The sequence below is a fragment of the Phascolarctos cinereus genome, unplaced genomic scaffold (genome assembly GCF_003287225.1).
Source record: "Phascolarctos cinereus isolate Bilbo 61053 unplaced genomic scaffold, phaCin_HiC Scaffold_726;HRSCAF=1367, whole genome shotgun sequence".
NCBI lineage: Eukaryota > Metazoa > Chordata > Mammalia > Diprotodontia > Phascolarctidae > Phascolarctos > Phascolarctos cinereus.
Window position 1 is genome coordinate 46,207,853 of NW_027556098.1, and position 19,038 is coordinate 46,226,890.

The 19,038-nt window shown below is 36.3% G+C and overlaps 1 protein-coding gene across 2 annotated transcripts in view; it reads right to left on the reverse strand.

Annotated features, from left to right (window-relative positions):
* The window catches only part of DOP1B (DOP1 leucine zipper like protein B), a 138,231-nt gene that overhangs the window by 88,968 nt on the left and 30,225 nt on the right, over positions 1-19,038 (reverse strand). The window contains exons 7-13 of one of the 2 annotated variants that reach the window (XM_020995843.2): positions 17,420-17,543; positions 14,120-14,229; positions 13,503-13,617; positions 9,950-10,070; positions 7,437-7,556; positions 5,159-5,261; positions 4,337-4,528 (exon numbers count right to left, since the gene is read on the reverse strand). In XM_020995843.2, coding sequence (XP_020851502.1) covers positions 4,337-4,528; positions 5,159-5,261; positions 7,437-7,556; positions 9,950-10,070; positions 13,503-13,617; positions 14,120-14,229; positions 17,420-17,543 — 885 coding nt within the window. Of the gene's footprint in view, positions 1-4,336; positions 4,529-5,158; positions 5,265-7,436; positions 7,557-9,949; positions 10,071-13,502; positions 13,618-14,119; positions 14,230-17,419; positions 17,544-19,038 lie in introns of both variants that reach the window. The other variant, XM_020995842.2, reaches the window with a different exon arrangement.

Consider the following 19,038-nt stretch of genomic DNA (forward strand, 5'->3'; position numbering starts at 1 on the left):
AACAAATGTCATAGCTTGGCTAAGGTGTGCATGCTTAATGAGCTTATGCATATTAACTTCTCCTCTCCAGGGGGAGGATGAATACAATTTTAAGTACAACGTTGTATGTAGTGGGAGGGGAGGACACATTAAGGAGCCGTATGAAGTAGGCATGCCAGGAAGTTGTACACCCTGGAGTACCTGATCAATGGGGAAACAAGGAGGACCTTTAGTTTCAGGACAGGGATATAACTGCTTGCCTCTCACTTCTGTAGGGTGTGTCAGCCTCTAGCTGCACACCCACTTCTTACAAGAATGTATAATAAATGAGCTTGCCTCATCTGCCTTGGGAGTCTTTGTCTTTCATATAAAAGTTTTGTTTTTTGTTTTGTTTTGTTTTTTGCTTTTTGGTGAAGGTTAAGTGACTTGCCTACAGTCACACAGCTAGCATCATGTGTCTGAGGCTGGATTTGAACTCAGGTCCTCCTGACTCCAAGATTGTAGCTCTATCTACTGTGCCACCTAGCTGCCCCTAGAAGTTGTTTCTAACAGTTGTCACTCTGCATTGGTTGATGGAGTTTTCTTATAGGGAAAATAAAATCATGGTCTAGATTCTGTTTTCTCCTAAGCCCCTTCAAAACACGCATACGTAGACATCATAGACATAAATACACACACACAGAGGTAACATGATGTTAAAGTGTTGAAAATTTCTGCAATTTAATTAGTGTATGCAGGACCAAGAAAATTCAAATTTTAAAGCCGCCTTTCCCTCAAAATGCAAGTTCTTGGAAAGAATTATCTGGACACTTGATCCAACTCCCAACCTCACTTTGCTCACACTCATTTGAACATACTTTATTTATCTGATAGTTTTCTTTCATTTGCATGATTTTTTTAAACAAACCTCCAAATGAGACACAAATTATTATTGTCTGAATTATCAATTGAAAGATATTCCAATCATATGCTTGAGAATAAAACTTATCAAAATTCATTATTCCTCTTTCACAGAGGACAACAACAAATATAATTCTATGTCTTTTCTATTAAATGGATGACAATGCTTGGGTACAATTGTTGCCTTTTTTTTGTCTTGAAGTGGTTATACAAATTGTCTTGGTGCCTAAAACAAAAGGTCAAAATATGCTACATTTTACTAAGAAAAACCTGCGTTTTGATCAACTTGACTGAAGGTGAAAGGTCATGTGTAAGGAAGGATGCCAAGGTGCCCTGAACTTTTCTTGAAAGAAAACTGCATTTAAAAAAATAATCATGTACCATTCTCTCAAGAGATGAAATGAAATTTGTTAAAGATTTAAAAAATTTTTGTAAAGTTTTTTTGTACTAATTAACTCAAACTAGGGAATGATAGACTATTCTGATTCCACATCCCCTTTGCATGGAAAATCTGAGTGGAAAATTATAAATCTAAAAATAAATTGCCAAGTGGTTATTCATTTTTTTTCTTTCCTACTCTAGGACTGTAGAACCTTCTCAGTTGTCAGTTCAAATCAAAGAAGAGACCCTATCTATTCCCTTTTAATAATCTTTCTCCCTGGACATCATGATTTGGTCCATAGTTGTAGATGTGTACATATGTATGTGTGTATACAACACACATATACAAATATATACTATTTATATATGTATACATCTATGGTTGTATGTAATATGTAACATATACATGTATATAAATACACAAGGGAGTTGTTACTGTTGCTATTTAGTTTTGTTTTGTTTGTTAGGCAATTGGGGTTAAGTGACTTGCTCACGGTTACGCAGCTAGGTAAGTGTCAAGTGTTTGGTCTGAGGCCACATTTGAACTCAGGTCCTCCTGACCTCGGGGCCAGTGCTCTATCCACTGTGCCATCTAGCTGCTCCTACTGTTTGTTTTTCATTCTCGAAGAGGACCGTGACAGCAGGGAGGTGATGCCATGACATGCAGATGAATTGGATTTAAGTGAGGGAGGGCTGTGCAAAGTCACAAGCCTCACTTTCTCCTCCAGAGCTGCCTGGGTCCAGTTGCCAGATATAGATCAGGACAATTGGAGATGGCCCAGGATGTAGTAGGGGACTTCTGCCTTTGCGAGCTAAGATCTTTAACAGATCTCAGTTTGACCGAAGTAACACCCATTCAGTGATTAAGGCTTAATAAGAATTGAGGCAGAGAATGGCCTCTTTATCTAGTTAAAAATTTAAAATAAATAAATAAATAATAGATCTGGGAGGGAAAGACCCTCAAGGTTTCTGGCTGAAATAGAAACAATTGCTATTTACATTCATTCTGAGCCAATCAGGGTTCAAACAATGACCAAGTAGGGCACTAGGTATCATAGGGTTTAAACAGATCTTACAAACCATTTAGCCTAATCTCCTTTTACAGATGGGGAACCTGAGGTCTGGAGGGGTTAGGTAACATGCCCACAGTCACAGAGATAACACCTGTCAGAGCCACAGTTTGAACCTAAGTCTTTTAATTTCAAATCCAGTTCCCACTATACCATACTGCTTATCTGGAAGAATTGGATTCTGGTTAAAACATTACCACTTACCAGCTGTGTGAGCCTGCTGCAGATATGAATTGGATGGCCTCTGAGGACCCTTCCAACTTTTAGATTCTGTGAAGTCACAGCTTAGCTTCAGTTTTCTTATGATGTAGAAATAATAATGATTATACCTTTTCCCACTTAACTTGTTGTACCGAGAAATCAGTGAGGGAGACCCAGACGTAATTTAAAATGTGGCTTTATTAGCGTGTGGCTGCAAGGGGTTTGCACACCCAAATCATGCAGCCCCGATCAGGGGTCGAGCTAGGGTTTATATGGAAAACAGCATGGGAAAGAAATGCCAGGAACACTGATGAGGTAATCCAAAAGTGCAGGTGTCTTTGGGGGCTATGGATGGGAAAGTACAGGGAGTATACTGGACAGGGAGGGAGATGACAGAGGTATGGATCTTTGGAGTCTGACAGGAGGAAGAGTCCTTGGGCTGGCCAAGGACAAAACTCCTTGGGCTGGGCAAGACACTCCTCTCCCTCTGTCTTGATGAGAGAATGCTCTGCAACAAGGGAAAGCTTTCTCACAAGACAGGAACTTACTGAGGAATTGGGAGGCTTCCAGAGACATGATCTGAGGGCTGGGGCCTGAGCAGCTCAGCTCTGTGTAGCTGTACCAGGGAGACAGATAAGGGTCGTGCTGAGGCCCATGCATGAATAACTGCTAGGCACAGTGTCCTTGGGCGGGGGAGTGGTTGTCAGAGACAGTGTTTCTGAGACTAGGGAGAAATTGGGGCACAAGTACAAGCACAAGCACCCGAGCACCCCATCATTACAGGTCAGAGATCACACAAACCAGACCAGGTGTCCTAGTCTCTGGTATAAACATAATTATCTAAAGCAATTATATTGCAAGCTTTCTTATCCATTTGTGTTGGAGGTATGGGCTGTGCTCAGCTACGCAAGAGTATATTTCGCTATTGTTTAGATTTAGGAGGAAAGAGGTCTGGGGCAAGATTAAGCAGTAATTTCTGCTTTCCATGGCTTAAAGGGCCCTACTACCTAAATGGTAAAATAATGTTCTGCATTACAAACTAAGTATTCTTAAACTAGAATTTATGAACTTAAATTATTTTGATAAATGTAATCCAATATAATTGATTCTTTTGTAATCGTATATAATTTATTTTATGCATTTAAAAAATTATTCTGAGAAAAGGTCTGTGGGTTTCAACAGACTGCCAAGATGTCCACAATACAAAGAGGTTAAAAACACATCCATTTAAGGATATACATATTTTTAAAAAAATTAATACCATTATAAAAGAAATTTTTAGAATTCTTAGATATGAAATCAATAAACCTGCCATAATTTTGGAAGTCTAAATTTAACAAAAATAAAACAAAATGTATTTTAGAAAACTATCCAGTAACCCCAATGAAAATATAGCAAATAAAAAGTCATTTTGAAAAGGAAAAAATTTGAGGGTCATACCAAGAAATAAGTATCTTAACTTTCCTTTCTCATTCCTTTTCCTACTCAGAATCTAGACATTATAAAAGTTAAAGGCAAAAACTAAAGAAACAACACATTTTAAGTAAGAAGGCATTATAGTCTACATACTTATACATAGCAATAGTGAATGTCTTAAACATTTCTAGCTGACGCCAAAACTAATGTCATTAGTATAGTGTAATTTTTCACAAATTATACTTTGCTTCCTTGGAAAAACGTAGGCACCAGGAACATAGTTCTTTGTTTCTAGCAGAAATTCTAGTTATTTGTTATAAATGTAAAGCAGAAAACACTTTTAATATGGAGCAATTCTTCAAGTGTTTTTCATCAATAACAGTACTTACCACATTTTCACTCTGTGTCTCAATATCCAAATAGGACGGAGGCATCTGCACTTTGTTAAGCACTTTGAAGCAAGTTTTTAAGGCATGGGTGAGTTCGGGCAAGGTTAAAAATTCCAGTTCTTCATAAAGGCACTGCACCATGTAACAGAGCATCTGTGGGAGATACTGAGTTTGTACCTCAGAATAAAGTTCCTATTTTTAAAAGAGAAGAGGGATATACTTCAAAATGTCATCTCATAGAAACTTATTTTACCAATCTGAATAAGCTTCACATTAATTCCAAATTTAGCAAGCAGAACAAAAGATAATTTATTTCTTTTCTTTCTTGAACAACTCAACTGATGTTTTACTTGGTCACTTATTTAATCATTCTCCTTTTTCTTTCCCAACAAAGAGAGGAACATATGACAACTCTCATTTGTGAAAAATCACACAATTGTAATGTTTTAATCAGGAAATGTGCCTATTTTGTTCTCTTTACTCACAAAGTAGGACTTTGCAAATAGTGTATTACTGGGATAATGTTTAATTTGATTTAAAAATATTTTGATAACTGTATTTCAATATAATTGGCTTCCTTTTTAATCTTATATAGTTTATTTTAAGCATATTTAAAATTGGCTCAAAAGTTATAACCCACTTATAAGATAGATTTATACAGCAAGTCATCTACATCTACTTTTCACATACAAGAAAAAAAAGATGATGAGTTCATGAGTTTATATATTGCACGTGATTCTTTTTCAAATAAGCTGGCCTGTCACTCTAAAGAGAAATGAGAAGACAACAGCAATAATCTCTTTAAAAGTTTGTCTCTCTTACCAACGGAATTACATCAAGGAGGAACACAAGCAACATGCAAAGTTCTGAAACTGTGGGAGAAATGCTGTTTTTTGTAAAGGGATGGCTTACTTCCATGGATCTGCTTCTGCCACAAAAAAAAGGGAAAGAAACATATTTTTTAGATATCATCTTTAGTATTGAAAGACTTTAAAACACTTAATTCTCTTCACATTAGCTTCAAGTATAGTAATAGCTTCTGTGGTTCTAACAACACAGATTCTAAAGAATGGCTAACCATTCATTGGAACCTAAAACTAGGAAGTTTAGGTGGACCAGGACTAGCTTTGGCAACAAGGCAAGCCAAGTAGAACTTCAACTTGCCAAATTCAGATCCCAGAAGCACTCTTTCAAATTTTAGATCCAAGAGATGATCAACATTTTCATGTTTCTGCAAATTACTTGTTACTTAGAATCCTACAGTTTCAATAGAGAAGCTTGATTAGGATAGGCATAATCTGTCTTTCACAGGGTCATACCCTTCCTACAATGAAATTCAATACTTTTTTTAAAACAATATCACAGGATAGACTCATCAAAGGTTAGAGGTAGAAGAGACTTTTGGAAATCACTTAGCCCAACCCCTTCAGTTTGGCGGAGGAGAAAGCTGAGGCCCAGAGTAAAGTGACTTGCTTAAAGTTGTATAGTGAGTTACTATGTTAAAACTATTATTGAAACTTGGATCTTCTGATTCTCAAACCCAGTGTTCTTTTCAAGTTCGATGAATCACTAGGTACCTCTGACTTGTCCCAGCTCCAGATGCAAATTTAATAATTTCCCTCCTATCAAATATCTTAGAATATACAGTACCACCTATGAATTCATCTTAGAAAGATGACTTTGACACAGAAACAAAACAAAGAAATGTCCTAATCTGAAACTGAGACTATTAAAACCTTGATTCTGATGAGTTTGGGTACAGAATTACTATGATGAGAAAAATAGGGGCCCCTCCACCTGAGGCAAATAGACTGGTCAATGAGATAATGAAATTCAAATAGGCTGGTCAATGACATACCAAAACTAAGAGGTGCCTCTACACCCTGGGCCGAACAATGGAATAATGATGTGGTTAGATATGCACAAAACTCTGAGCTTTCCTCACCTTTTGGTCCTTGATTACCTTTCCTTTCTGTACCTGATCACCCACTACAGGTTTTCCTCTATAAGAATCCCCAGCTTCTCCTGGCTAGCTGTAACCTCCTTTAAGGAGGAGTCTGCTTTGTGTGTTATCTAGAATAAATGCCTTTACTTAATTTGGAGACAACCTGAGAGAATTCTGAGATAACACCACCACCACCACCACCACCACCACCCACCACCACACACACACACACACACACACACACACACACACACACACACACACACACACACACATCCCTTGCACCCCGACATTTTGGTGATCTTGCCCCTCTTCAATTAGATGTATATTTTAAATCAATATATTCTTTTAAACTTTAAACAAGTTAAATATCATTCTTTACATGTTTAATACTTTGTTTTGAATTCAATCTTGTTCTCTTTTTCTATCTCCACTAATCCTTGTATTTTAGCCAATTCAGCTGTTCTGTAGCCTTTTAAAATTATCACTTATTTTTCTTTGTTGATTTAAAAATTTGTTGCTTTTTTTGGCTTTCTTATGATTTTTTTTAGTCATTTCTGTTTTTTTTTTAAATTTGTTGCTTTTTGGGGGGAGTGTAGACAAGCAGTCTTGCTTTCTTTGATCCTCTCACTCTGCTAACCTGGTTCAGTTTCATGATCTAAAATTTGAAAGGTGATATCCTATTCTTGAGCTGAAGACTCATCTTCTCTAAGAAGATAAAGTCCCAAAGAACACTATCAACATAGATGTTGAGCAGAGTGATGCATCTAGAAATGGCACAGCACGTTTTCTGTAAGTTACACTCTTAGGAATATCCCCTCAAATGGTGAGGCTTTTTGGTTTAATTAGCATCTTTGAATCAGAAGATCAAATGCTGCTCTTTTTGCACAAAATACTTGATATTTTATTACCTTATTTTCTTATTTTTATAATTTTATAATTACCTTATTTTCTCCAACTTCACTCCTTGTGTGACAAACACTAACATTTTATTTCCTTCTGCAGTAGTTAGGTTATGAAAATTCAGCAAAAGTCACAGAGACTGTGACTTTTATATATATATATATTTATAATCTAATCACTGTAACCACCCAAGAAAGTTCTTATATGGTTCATTTCTCTTAAATATCCTTTTATACCAAACTGTATAATTACCTAAAGTAGTCTTCAAAACATCGGGTCATATAATCCCAGATGAAATCTGTACTTAGGGAAGTAATTAGAAAATTCACAGTTTTAACAATCTCAGAGGCATATCTGTTTTCTTTTATTGCACTGTGGAGAAAAAAAAGGAATATATCTGTGAAGAAAGTTAATTCATTTTCTTTTTAAAATATTATTTGTTATGTTAGATGCCTCTCTGGGAGGGCTTATGGAAGGAGAGGGGTTACTGGGAGAAATTTGTTGATACACAAAAAAGATACCAATATTTATTTTTTAAAAAAGAAATGGCTTAAGTTAAGAGAATATCCTAGATCTGAAATGGTGTTATTCTACAAATCTCCTTAGTTTAGTATTTTCATAATTCTTTATTCCTAAACACCCAAAAGGTGATTTCTGAGGAAGGTAAATTTATCAAAGTCCCCATGGAGAAAATTTTCAAAAGGGGAATTATTTCAACACTTAGGTTAAATATGAAGAAACTATCTTCCACAACCAGTAAGAATTAGCATGAAAGTCATTCTAAGTATTACTTTAGTGACTGAAGAGAACTCATTAACAAAGTAAAAGCTCTCAGCACATTCATTATCAGTTAGAAGATCTCCTCAAGTTGAAGAGAATTAATATAATTTAACTCAAATGCCAAGTCTCATTGAAGGAAAAAGATATTAAGGTTAAAGAAGAAAGAGCTTGTTTTCCCTAAAAAAAAAGGGTTAGAAATTTTTGAACACTATACATAACTAAGCAAATTTATTACTCATTTCTTGAAAACAACTTATTTTCTATCTTCAAGTCTGTCATCACACACATGACCCTCCCTAAATAGTGACTGTTGTACTCTTTCAAAATTTGACTCACTTCTCACAGTGCCTTGCACATGGTAGAGACTTAATGTATATTGGTTTAATTGAAAAAAAATACCTACTTCCTTTTAAAATTATTAACACCTAGCTCTATATATTAGGACCCTGGATGAGTCCCTTAACCTCTCTGTTCCTAGGTCTCCTAGGCACGTAGGTAAAATGGGAATAATAATAGCACATACTTCCCACTGGGGTTATTGTGAGGATAAAATTTGTAAGGCATCTTGCAAACCTTAAACTACAAACATTAGCAATTATTCAACTAAGCAAAGTGTCTAGTTTGCACAAAGCTTGGTAGTAGATTAAAATTAAAAGATACCTGTCCTCATGCCAACTTGCAGTCTGTTGAAGAGAAACAACATATACAAAAAGAACTAAATACAAAATTATTTCAGGATGGGGAGGGCACCAACAAGGCAGGTAGAGATGGTAGCATGAGATCAGGGAAGGTTTTGTAAAGAATGGAGTTCCTCTGTTGGGCCTCGAAAGGAAGACTGGAGATTCTAAGAGAGAAATCTGAGAAGAGTTCTAAGCAAAGTCACAGAGATGGGAGATGTTCAGAGAAGAGCGAGTAAGGTAGTTTGGCTGAAATATAAAGTATATAAAGGTGAGTAATGTGAAATAAGACTGGAAAGTTAGATAGGAGACATATTTTAGAGGGCTTTAAGTTAACAAGCACTTATTAAGCTTTAAATGCCAAGGTAGGGAGTTTTACTGCCCAGAGGCAATAGCTTTCCACTACAGAGTTTTGGGTAGTAGTGTGACAGTTAGACCTGCATCTTAGAAGTATTAATTAGGCATCGAGGTGGCTATCTTTACTTTAGAATCTCTTCCCCCCCCCAATTCTCTTTACTCTTGCCCTCTCTCTCTGTATGTGTATATATATATATATGTACACACACACACACACACACACATATACATCTCCTCACTTTCTAGAGTGCTATATGACCACCTTTAGTTTTTATATTTGGTTCATAAACAATATTAGTCCTACAATCTAGTGGAATCAACACTATGTCCTCTCTAATTCCCTATAAGATTTTCCTACAGTGACTATTCAATAACATTGACTTTTAGAATAACCTAACATATTTTATCTGAGCAAATGAGATTTTTATAGAAGGGAAGTAGAGAGAAAAGTTTTGTTGTTTTGTCATTCAGTCACATCTGACTCTTCGTGACCCTGTGGACTATAGCATGCCAATATTATCCATGGGGTTTTCTTGGCAAAGATATCAGAGGGGTTTGCCATTTCCTTTTCCAGTGGATTGAGACAAACAGAGGTTAAGTGACTTGCCCAAAGTCACACAGCTAGTAAGTGTCTGAGGACAGATTTGAATGCGTGTCTTCCTGATGCCAGGCCTGGCATTCTATCCAATGAGCTACCTAGTTACCCTGAAAATACTGTGATAAAAAGGAAGAAAACACATTCACCAAAGGAGGAAATAGTCAAAAGTGTATTGTGCTTTGGAACCAGAAGACTTGTGTTCATATCCTAGTGTAACCTTAGGCAAGTCATTGTACCTGTTTACCCTACCCTGAGTAATGAAGCGGTTAGACTAGAAAGCTTCTAGGGCTCACTTCCAGCTCCAAATATAACTGTGAAAAAGACAATTAAAAGAAAACTCCTCAATGTCATACCTTGTAAGTGAATTTCCACTTTGAATGTAGCTAAGTTTAAGCTCAATTCCAAGAGCATCTCTACAATAAGAGAATAAGGCTCTGATCACTTCGAGAAATAAATCCCCAACAACCTGAGGACCTGCAAGTGAAAAAAAAATAAGGTCAATCCACAAACAAAAGTTAACAAAAGTTAGTCTAATTTCTTACTCATAAGTTAAACACTCATAAAAAGCAGACTTATTTGTATGAAGAGGATAATTCTATAACATGTAAACGTCATACATATTTCTCATTAAAAACTTTAGATGTTGGGGGAAAATTGGCTTAGAAAAGAGAGAACTTGAATTGTTGATATATTCTTAAATTGCTTAATTACCAGCATTACTTTGTATGAATACATATTTATAGAGCAATTACCTATCCAGGATGATCTTGATAAAACTGTAACATACATAAAACTGACCCTCATGATGTCAGTTTCAATAACATATAATTGAGACAGTATGAAAGACGCAGTCATTAGTAGGACTATTTCTCAACTCCCAAACCATCAGACATACACCTACACATACAATCTGAAGAAAATGGCCAGCATACAGGAAGAAAATGAAAATTCTCAAAGACAGGTTAATACATACTTAAAAGATATCCATAGAAATAATCAAAACACATAGATTAAAAAAAAAACCTCAAGGTCTCAGGGTCTATCCTTTTTGTTTTCTCTACAGAAGGACAGAGATACTTCCTTCCATATGAAGAAACAATACTTTAGTTACATGCTAAGTTGTAGAATACTTCCACTAAGCTCTCCAATGTTTTTATATTTCTCCAAGACTTATACCATATGGTGCCTCAGCACCACATACAGAGAACAGTTTGTAATTATCTTTAATTCAACAAGTTGTCCCAGGTTGAGATGGTCTAGAAAGTCATGGTCTAGAAAGGGCATACCATAAGATTTACCAAGGAGTAAAACACATGATTGTGTGTTATCATTTATTTTCTTCATACATACACTCCTTTTTTAGACTAAGCCATGATTACTCATCAAGGCTACAGGCAATATGAAGCAAAAGGAAAATCTGTTTTGGCTATTAGAGCTCAACAATGTGAGTTGGAAAGAAAAGCTTCACTGTGCACAATTCAGAGTACAGTTACTACTACGGAGCAGTGGAACAGGGTTTTGAAGACCACATGCTTTATTTACATCTTCCTTTTAGTTAACACTGAATATGTATCTATCTCGGCATCTTCAAATAAAGTTTATGTTTGAAAATATCTAATCTCAGAAAGGCTTATTTAAGGTTCATTGTCAAGTTCTGGAAAAGTGGCAAATGAGAGAAAAGTCTTTTTTAAAAAGCAGACAAACCCCCCCATTTGTTATGGGAATTTTCATATTCATAAAATGATACTTAGGTCTCAATTTTTAAATTCTTATATACTATATTTGAATTAGGGAATTAATTCCTCAAGATGAATATTCAGGCTTTCTTCTGCTTTTCAGATTCAATGACTATAAGTAGTTCACTAATGACTGTTGAGAAACATTGTGAATACTTGACAAGAAAACATCAATAAGAAAGAAATTCTGCAGAGAAGAAAGAAGGCTTAAATGTTACCAAAGATTTAATGAGGCTTAAGCAAATATATATTACTTCAGTGGATATTCTAGCAAACTATGTAAATGTACTAAGATCTTTCCTACCACTTTTTCCCTCTTTAAGGAAAATATTAAGAAATATTATTTCTGTCTGAAGTCTTTTTTGGAGCCATCTGAATGAAATAAGCCTTGTCAGTACTGAATCAAATTCCAAGGGAGAATTTCCTAATCTGAAATCCATAACATCCTTATCAAAGACCTAACTAATTTCTAAAGGGAAATAAAGTCAAAGTTCAGGGAGCAACTCTGATCTCTATGCAGACAGATTTAGGATGGTGACTGGTGAGAATATTGAGGGGATTAGGACAGCAAGTGGTTAATTGTGGAAACTGAGTGAACCACAGTGACTCTATCTTTCGACTCAATTCTGGAGCTAGCTCAGTTTCCTTTCTATTCAATTGTGGGTCTAGCCCAACTTCTGTCTTGTGAGAAAACTTTATTCAATTGCGGGGATTATGAGAGGACTCTGCTGCATTGTTTGAACCTAACCCTGCGTGGCTGGGAAGCTGAATCACCTCTACCTGCTGCTTAGAGACCCTTAACTAAGGACCTGTATTATGCTGACCAGAAACCCAGTCAGATCTAAAGATTGATGCAAGAGGTTTTCTTACACGTCTACAGCTCAAGCAACTCACAAATCTTATCTGAAAACTGGCCTCCTACTGATCAACCAGTTATTGCTTCTATGTTGCTTTGACTGAATAAACTTGGGGGGGAACAGGACACCTCCTTTTCTGATTTCAGGGAATTACACCTGTTTGCTTTTCATCTTCCAATTTGGAAAGTTAATTGGTCTTATTTGACGAATTGGTTTTAATATATGAAAGTCTGTCTCCCCTTGTATTCGGGGTCTGGTGCCAAAGCTTAGAAAGGCAGCTGATTCTGATGTGTTGGGCAATCGGCATGCAATGCTTAATAAACTCATATGTTCAGAAACTCAAACCTTTGTTTTCTCATTCATTTCATCTTTCACCTGCCACATTGGACAAAAGCAGAAACTTCTTCTACAAAACAAATTAAGAGCATTATCTCTTTTTTAACCTTTGACCAGTTGAATTGGTTTGGGAAGATGATTCTCCATAGTGCATTGTTGAAGTTATTATTGTTTTAAGTTACTCAAAAATTCAAATCAAAACTTTGGGCCTTTATTTAATCTTGACAGTGGAATTTTGCTTTTCTCTCTTGATTATTACAAAATTTTAAGTAGAAATGGTTAGGTTAGAGAGATTTTCAAAAGCAGTTCTGTTCCACATCCTTTTCAATCTGTCTCTTTTTAAGCTAAAAATTTGATAGTTAATAAATTAGTTTCTGACAGGTTTGTGCCAATCAAGTAGAGTATTGAATTTTTCTCCTAAAAAATTAAGGAAAAAAAAGGAAAAAATTAAGGAGTACAAAAGAAATGGACTTGGAAAATGAGGCTCACATATTATCTGCTTAAAAATCAAATTACTGGGGGGGCAGTTAGGTGGTGCAGTGGATAGAGTAATGGCCCTGAAGTCAGGAGGACCTGAGTTCAAATCCAGCCTCAGACCAAACACTTGATACATGTGACCCTGGGCAAGTCACTTAACCCCAACTGCCTAACAACAAAACAAAGCAAAAAAGTCAAATTACTAGACTTTAACTACTGAACACAGATTCATAAGCTGTGATAACAAGACATCATGCAATATGATTGGCTTGGAAATAAAGTGGGCATTTTATTCCTATCATTTCAGTAAGTGAAATTCATATAATAGATCATAAATTCATAAGATGAAAAATCAAAACATAATATTAATCACTCTGATGACAACTGAAGTTCATAACAATGACCCTGAAGCATGAGAAGATCCTGAAGTGGCTCTGAATGAAAAATATAAAATTATTTTCAACACAATTTTAACATTAAAATACTTTTTACTGTATTACCTATTTCAGGCTTGTCAAGGAGACTAACGAGGATACGGAAAGGTTTCAGGTAAGCCTGATGACTTTCTTCAAATTCAGAGCTGGTGAACTTCTGATGCAAAATTTCAATCAATGCCTAATTTTTAAAAATGACATGTTAGAATACTTCATACCAAGGTGTAAAAGTTTAAAAGATTTTTTTCTTTTTTGAGGCAGCTTTGTGGCACAGTGGCCTAGAGTCAGGAAGATTTGAGTTCATATTTGGCCTCAGACACTTATTAGTTATGTGACCCAAGGCAAGTTGGATACCTCTGTATGAAATAATAAAAAGTATGAAATAATTCCTACTTGTAATAAGCTTACATTCTACTGGGAGAGACAATAAATACATGTAAAATACAAGAGCATAAATATAACATTAACAAATGCATATACATATATTGACAACACAAAGTAATTGAATACAAAGAAAAATTTAGGAGAAAAGGCACTAGCAGATGGGGGGAGGGTCAGAAAGGGCTGGACACATGGACAAAACACACATATTTTGCCACGGCTCAGCAAAATAAGTCTATTGATATCTTAGAATAAATAGCTCTCTGAATTTGGAAACCTTTGGTCAGTAATGATCCCCCTACCTCAATTAAGAGGTCTTTTGAGTATTTTTCAAAGAAATAGGCGGATTGGTCTTCATAAGATGTTGAGACGTTCGATTGAGGCACAAGAGTATTTCCTTTGATATCTGAGCCTACAAATGAAATAAAAACATTCATTCAGAAGGGAGTTGAACATAAAACATATAAAGTAAGCAAGATAATATCACATAATGTGGGGCAAGATTCTCATCTTCTAGTATCTTGTAATGCAATTTATCCTAGAAACCCAGAGATTGAGAATTGAGCAGTAGAGCTGGAGTCTCATGCTACTCTTTTAATAACTGAAAACTGATAACAGTAACCAACCATGACATAGGCAGAATACCATTTTAATCTGCCTCAACAGTCTACACTTATTTTTTACATTGACATGGACACACTTGATTCTGTTAATGGCAACTTCTACATACAGCAGGACTATATACTAGTCCCCATTCAATTAGCAATTAGGCATAATAAAAATATTGTTTTTTAGTACAATAATATTTTAAAGAAACTATTGTGTATGAAACATTGTGCTAGGTACAGGGGAGATACAAAGTTTAGATAAGATATGGGACATGCACTCAAGGATTTACAGTCTAGTAGAGGGAATGAGACGTGTGGACAGAAAATTATAGTTTTATATTACTCAAGTGCAAGAGAGAATTACAAAACAAAGTACTACCAGAGAAGTAAGTGCCCTTCAGAAACTGGCATGAGACTATCTTCGCAGGCAGGGGTAGCTGGGTGGCCTAGAATCAGGAAGACTCATCTTTATGAGTTCAAATCTGGCCTCAGACACTTACTAGCTGTGTGATCCTGGGCAAGTTACTTAACCCCGTTTGCTCGAGTTTCTTCATCTGAGAAATGAACTAGAGAAGGAAATGGTAAACTACTTCTTTGCCAAGAAAACCCCAAATGGGGTCACAAAGAATTGGACACAACTAAAACAGATTGAACAACAGTCTTTCCAGGCCAATTACGCATTATGTAGTTCCCCTTTGTAGAGTCTACATTCCAGACAAACTGGCCAACTTGCTGCTTCCTGTAAATGACATTAAATTGCCAACCTCCATGGCCTTACCTAAGCTAATCTCCGTGCTTAAAATATCCCTTCTCTTATGCTTAAGAGGCTATAAAACTGTGCATACCCTTTGATCCAGCAATACCACTGCTAGGTTCGTATCCCAAAGACATCCCAAAAAAAAGGGAAAAGGACCTTTTTGTACAAAAGTATTTATAGCAGCTATTTTTGTGTTGGCTAAGAATTAGAAACTGAAATCAATTAGGGAATGACCAAAACAAGCTGTGGTATATGAATGTAATGGAATATTACTGAGCTATAAGAAATGACAAGCAGGATTTCAGAAAAACCTGGAAAGACTTACATGAACTGATGCATGGTGAAGTAAATAGAATCAGGAGAATGTTGTACTCAGTAACAACAATATTGTTCAATGAAGAATTGTAAATAATTTAGCTATTCTTAGCAATACAATGATCCAAAACAATTCCAAAGGACTAATGATGAAGCATACTATCTGCCTCCAGAGAAAGAACTAATATTGTCTGAATACAGATTCTACTTAGACTGATAGCCATTCAGTGTTCCCAGACACCCCAGCCAAAAACCTCCCCCTCCCTAGAAGCCTCAATAAAAGATGATACCAAATTTTATTCCCTTTAGACAACCTTCCTGGGGGTTGGATAAAGATTCCTTTTCACTTTCATCCAGGGACTTAAAATCACTACCAAGCATGACCAATCACACAAAAAGGGTCATACCTTCAATATTGCAATCACCCCAAAATATGCTACATCCATGTTAAAAATTCTGAAATCACCTTACCTGACCATAATCTATTAGTCTTAAACCTCTCCCTCTGCCTTCCTTTACACAATGCTACTCTTCATTCTAACCATGACCTCCAATCTCTTAATCTCTCAATCCTCTCCCAGGCTACCCCCCTTGCACTAGCCACTCTCTCATTTTCTCTCCATCTTGAAACAATTCAACTCTACACTGTCTTCCTCTTGAATCTGCAGGCCCCTTGTCATATCACTGATTATGCCCAGCCAAGTCTCAGTCTTGCATCACTCCCACCATTTGTTACCTGCACACTTATAGATGTGCTGCTGAAAGAAGATGGAGAAAATCATACAAACATAGTGACTGGATGTACTACAAATTTATGTTATGTAATCTCAATCAGGCTTTCACTGCTGTTAGGCAATCCTCCCAAACCTCCCTCATCAACTCCCTATCCCACTCTCCAGGGCAGCTCTTCCTAACAGTTTCATCCCTTCTCAAACCTCCCATGGCTCTCCGTCCTCACATTCTCTCTGCTGAGAATCTTGCCTCATATTTTACAGGAAAAATTGAGGCCATTCACCATGAACCCCTTCTTCTCCCCTATTCCTCATCTCCTATTACTCAGGTGCTTTCTGCTACTTTCTCCTCCTTCACCCCTGTCTTACATGATGAAGTGACTTTACTCTTTACTAAGGCTAAATCCTCTACTTATTCAAGTGATCTCATTCTATCCCACCTCCTCCAATAGATTGCCCCCTCTGTCATCCCTACTCTTTCACTTATTTTCAATGTCTCCTTCTCTACTGGTACATTTCCTACTGCCTACAAACATGGCCATATCTCCTCTATCCTGAAAAAACAAAACAAAACAAGATCCTTACTTGATCCTTCCATCCCTACTAACTATCCTATTTCTCTTCTACCCTTGTAGCTAAACTTCAAAAGGCCATCTACATTCGCCTCCACTTTTTTTCCTCTCACTCTCTTCCTAACTCCTTACAATCTGGCTTCCAACCTTACTGTTCCACTGAAATGCTCTCTCTCAAGTTATTAATGATCTCCTGAGGTATCTTCTCAATCCTCACTCTCCTTGAATCCTCTGCAGTCTTTGACACTGTTGATCATTCTCCCCTCCTTGATTCTCTTCTCTCTAGGTTTTTGGAACACCATGCTCTCCTCATTTTCCTCAACCTATTTGATTACTCCTTCTCTTTCTCCTTTACTAGATACTCCTCCAGTTCATGCCTTCTAACCATAGATGTCCCTCAGGGTTCTGAACTGGGTTCTCTTCTCTTCTCTTCTCTTCTCTTCTCTTCTCTTCTCTTCTCTTCTCTTCTTTCTCTTCTCTTCTCTTCTCTTCTCTTCTCCCTCTATACTACTTCTCTTAGTGATCTTATCAGCTCCCATGGACTTAATTAAATTCTGAACTAGAAACAGCCTATTTTAATTTTTTTTAAAAAAATTATTACATATTATTCAGTCAGTACCTAGCAACCATGCATAAAATCTTCTGTTAAGAGACATATCTCTTCTCAACAAAGTCTGGGTAGCAGCTGAAAGTATTCGAACAATATCCGATCTGAGCAGTGGAATGGCACTTTTATTGGAGTCCTAATAGAAAAAAGAAAACTTTTCTGTAGATAATTGAAGAAGACAAATTAACTACCTTTCTGAATGCAATTATTAGCAAGATATCAAAAACTTTTATTTCTAAAACTTTACTTTTAAAGCCATTTCTCAAAAGCAGTTCGTACTCTAATTCAGTGTTTCAGTATTGGAAGGGACCCTAGTGGTGCTGAAGCTCAAATCCCTACTAGACAGAGAAATCTATTCTATTATATCTTTAAGGCATCATTCAATGTCTTAATAGGAAGGAAAGATGAAAGAAAACAAACATTTATTAAGCACTTACTATGTGCTAAACACTTCACAATTGTCTTATTTGATCCTCACAACAACCCTACTGTGTGTAAAGAGCTGTTAGGTAATAGACATATAAAGACAAAAATGAAATAACCCCTGACTGGGGAAATATAACAGACACAGATCAATAAACACAAGGTAATTAGAAGAAAGAGAAAATACTAACAACTGGATGAATTAGGGAAGGCTTCACAGAGGAATCTGGCCTAACTGACAAATAGAAGCTAAAGCTTCTGAGATATAGGCACTATATAAATTCTAGCTGCCACTGCCACCACCAGCACCACCATTACTACTATTATTACATACTATGTGGAAGCATGAACTGGAAGGCTGAATATAAGGAACAACTTGAAGGCCAGCTGAGCTGGAATGTAGATATATAAAAGGGGGTAATGTAAAATAAGGCTTGGAAAGGGAAGTTTTAAGCTAGATTTTGAAGAACCTTAAATGCCACACTAAGGAATTTATATTTTATCTTAGAGGTGAGAAGGAACCATTCAAAGTTTTTGGTTAGGGAAATAACACCCATATCTATGCCATAAGGAGATTATTTTGGAAACTATATGAAGGATAGATTGGCCAAAGGAAAGACCGGAGATAGGGAGAACCATTAAGAGGCTGTTACAATGGAATGATTAGAAGTTAATAAGGATCTGAAATTGTATAGTAGTTATATAAGTGGAGAAAAGGAGATGAATGCTAGATGATTAGAATTGATAGCACATGGAAACTCACTAGCTATGGAGGGGAAGGAAGAGTGAAGAAAGGCAGACTTAGAGATTATGAACCTGGATAACTAGAAGGATGATAGTACCTTCAATAGAAATGGAAATTTGGAATAGAGGTGTGTTTAGAGGAGAAGATGATGAGATCCATTTTGGGCATGTTGAATTTGAAATGCTTGAGATAATGAGATATAGGTGTCAAGCAGGCGGTTGGTGATTTAGAACTAAGTTTATGAGATTATGTCTAGATATGAAAATTTATGAATCATTAATATAGAAGTAATACCTAAAAAATTAGAACAAATGAGGTCACCAAGGGAAAAAGTGGAGATAAAGAGATAAGAAAGTTTAGGACACAGCCCTGGGGGATACTGACCTTCATGGGATAGAAGAAGAATAATGAAAGAGACCAGGAAAGAGTGGTCATAGGGCAGGTGGAGAATCAGAAGAGTTGC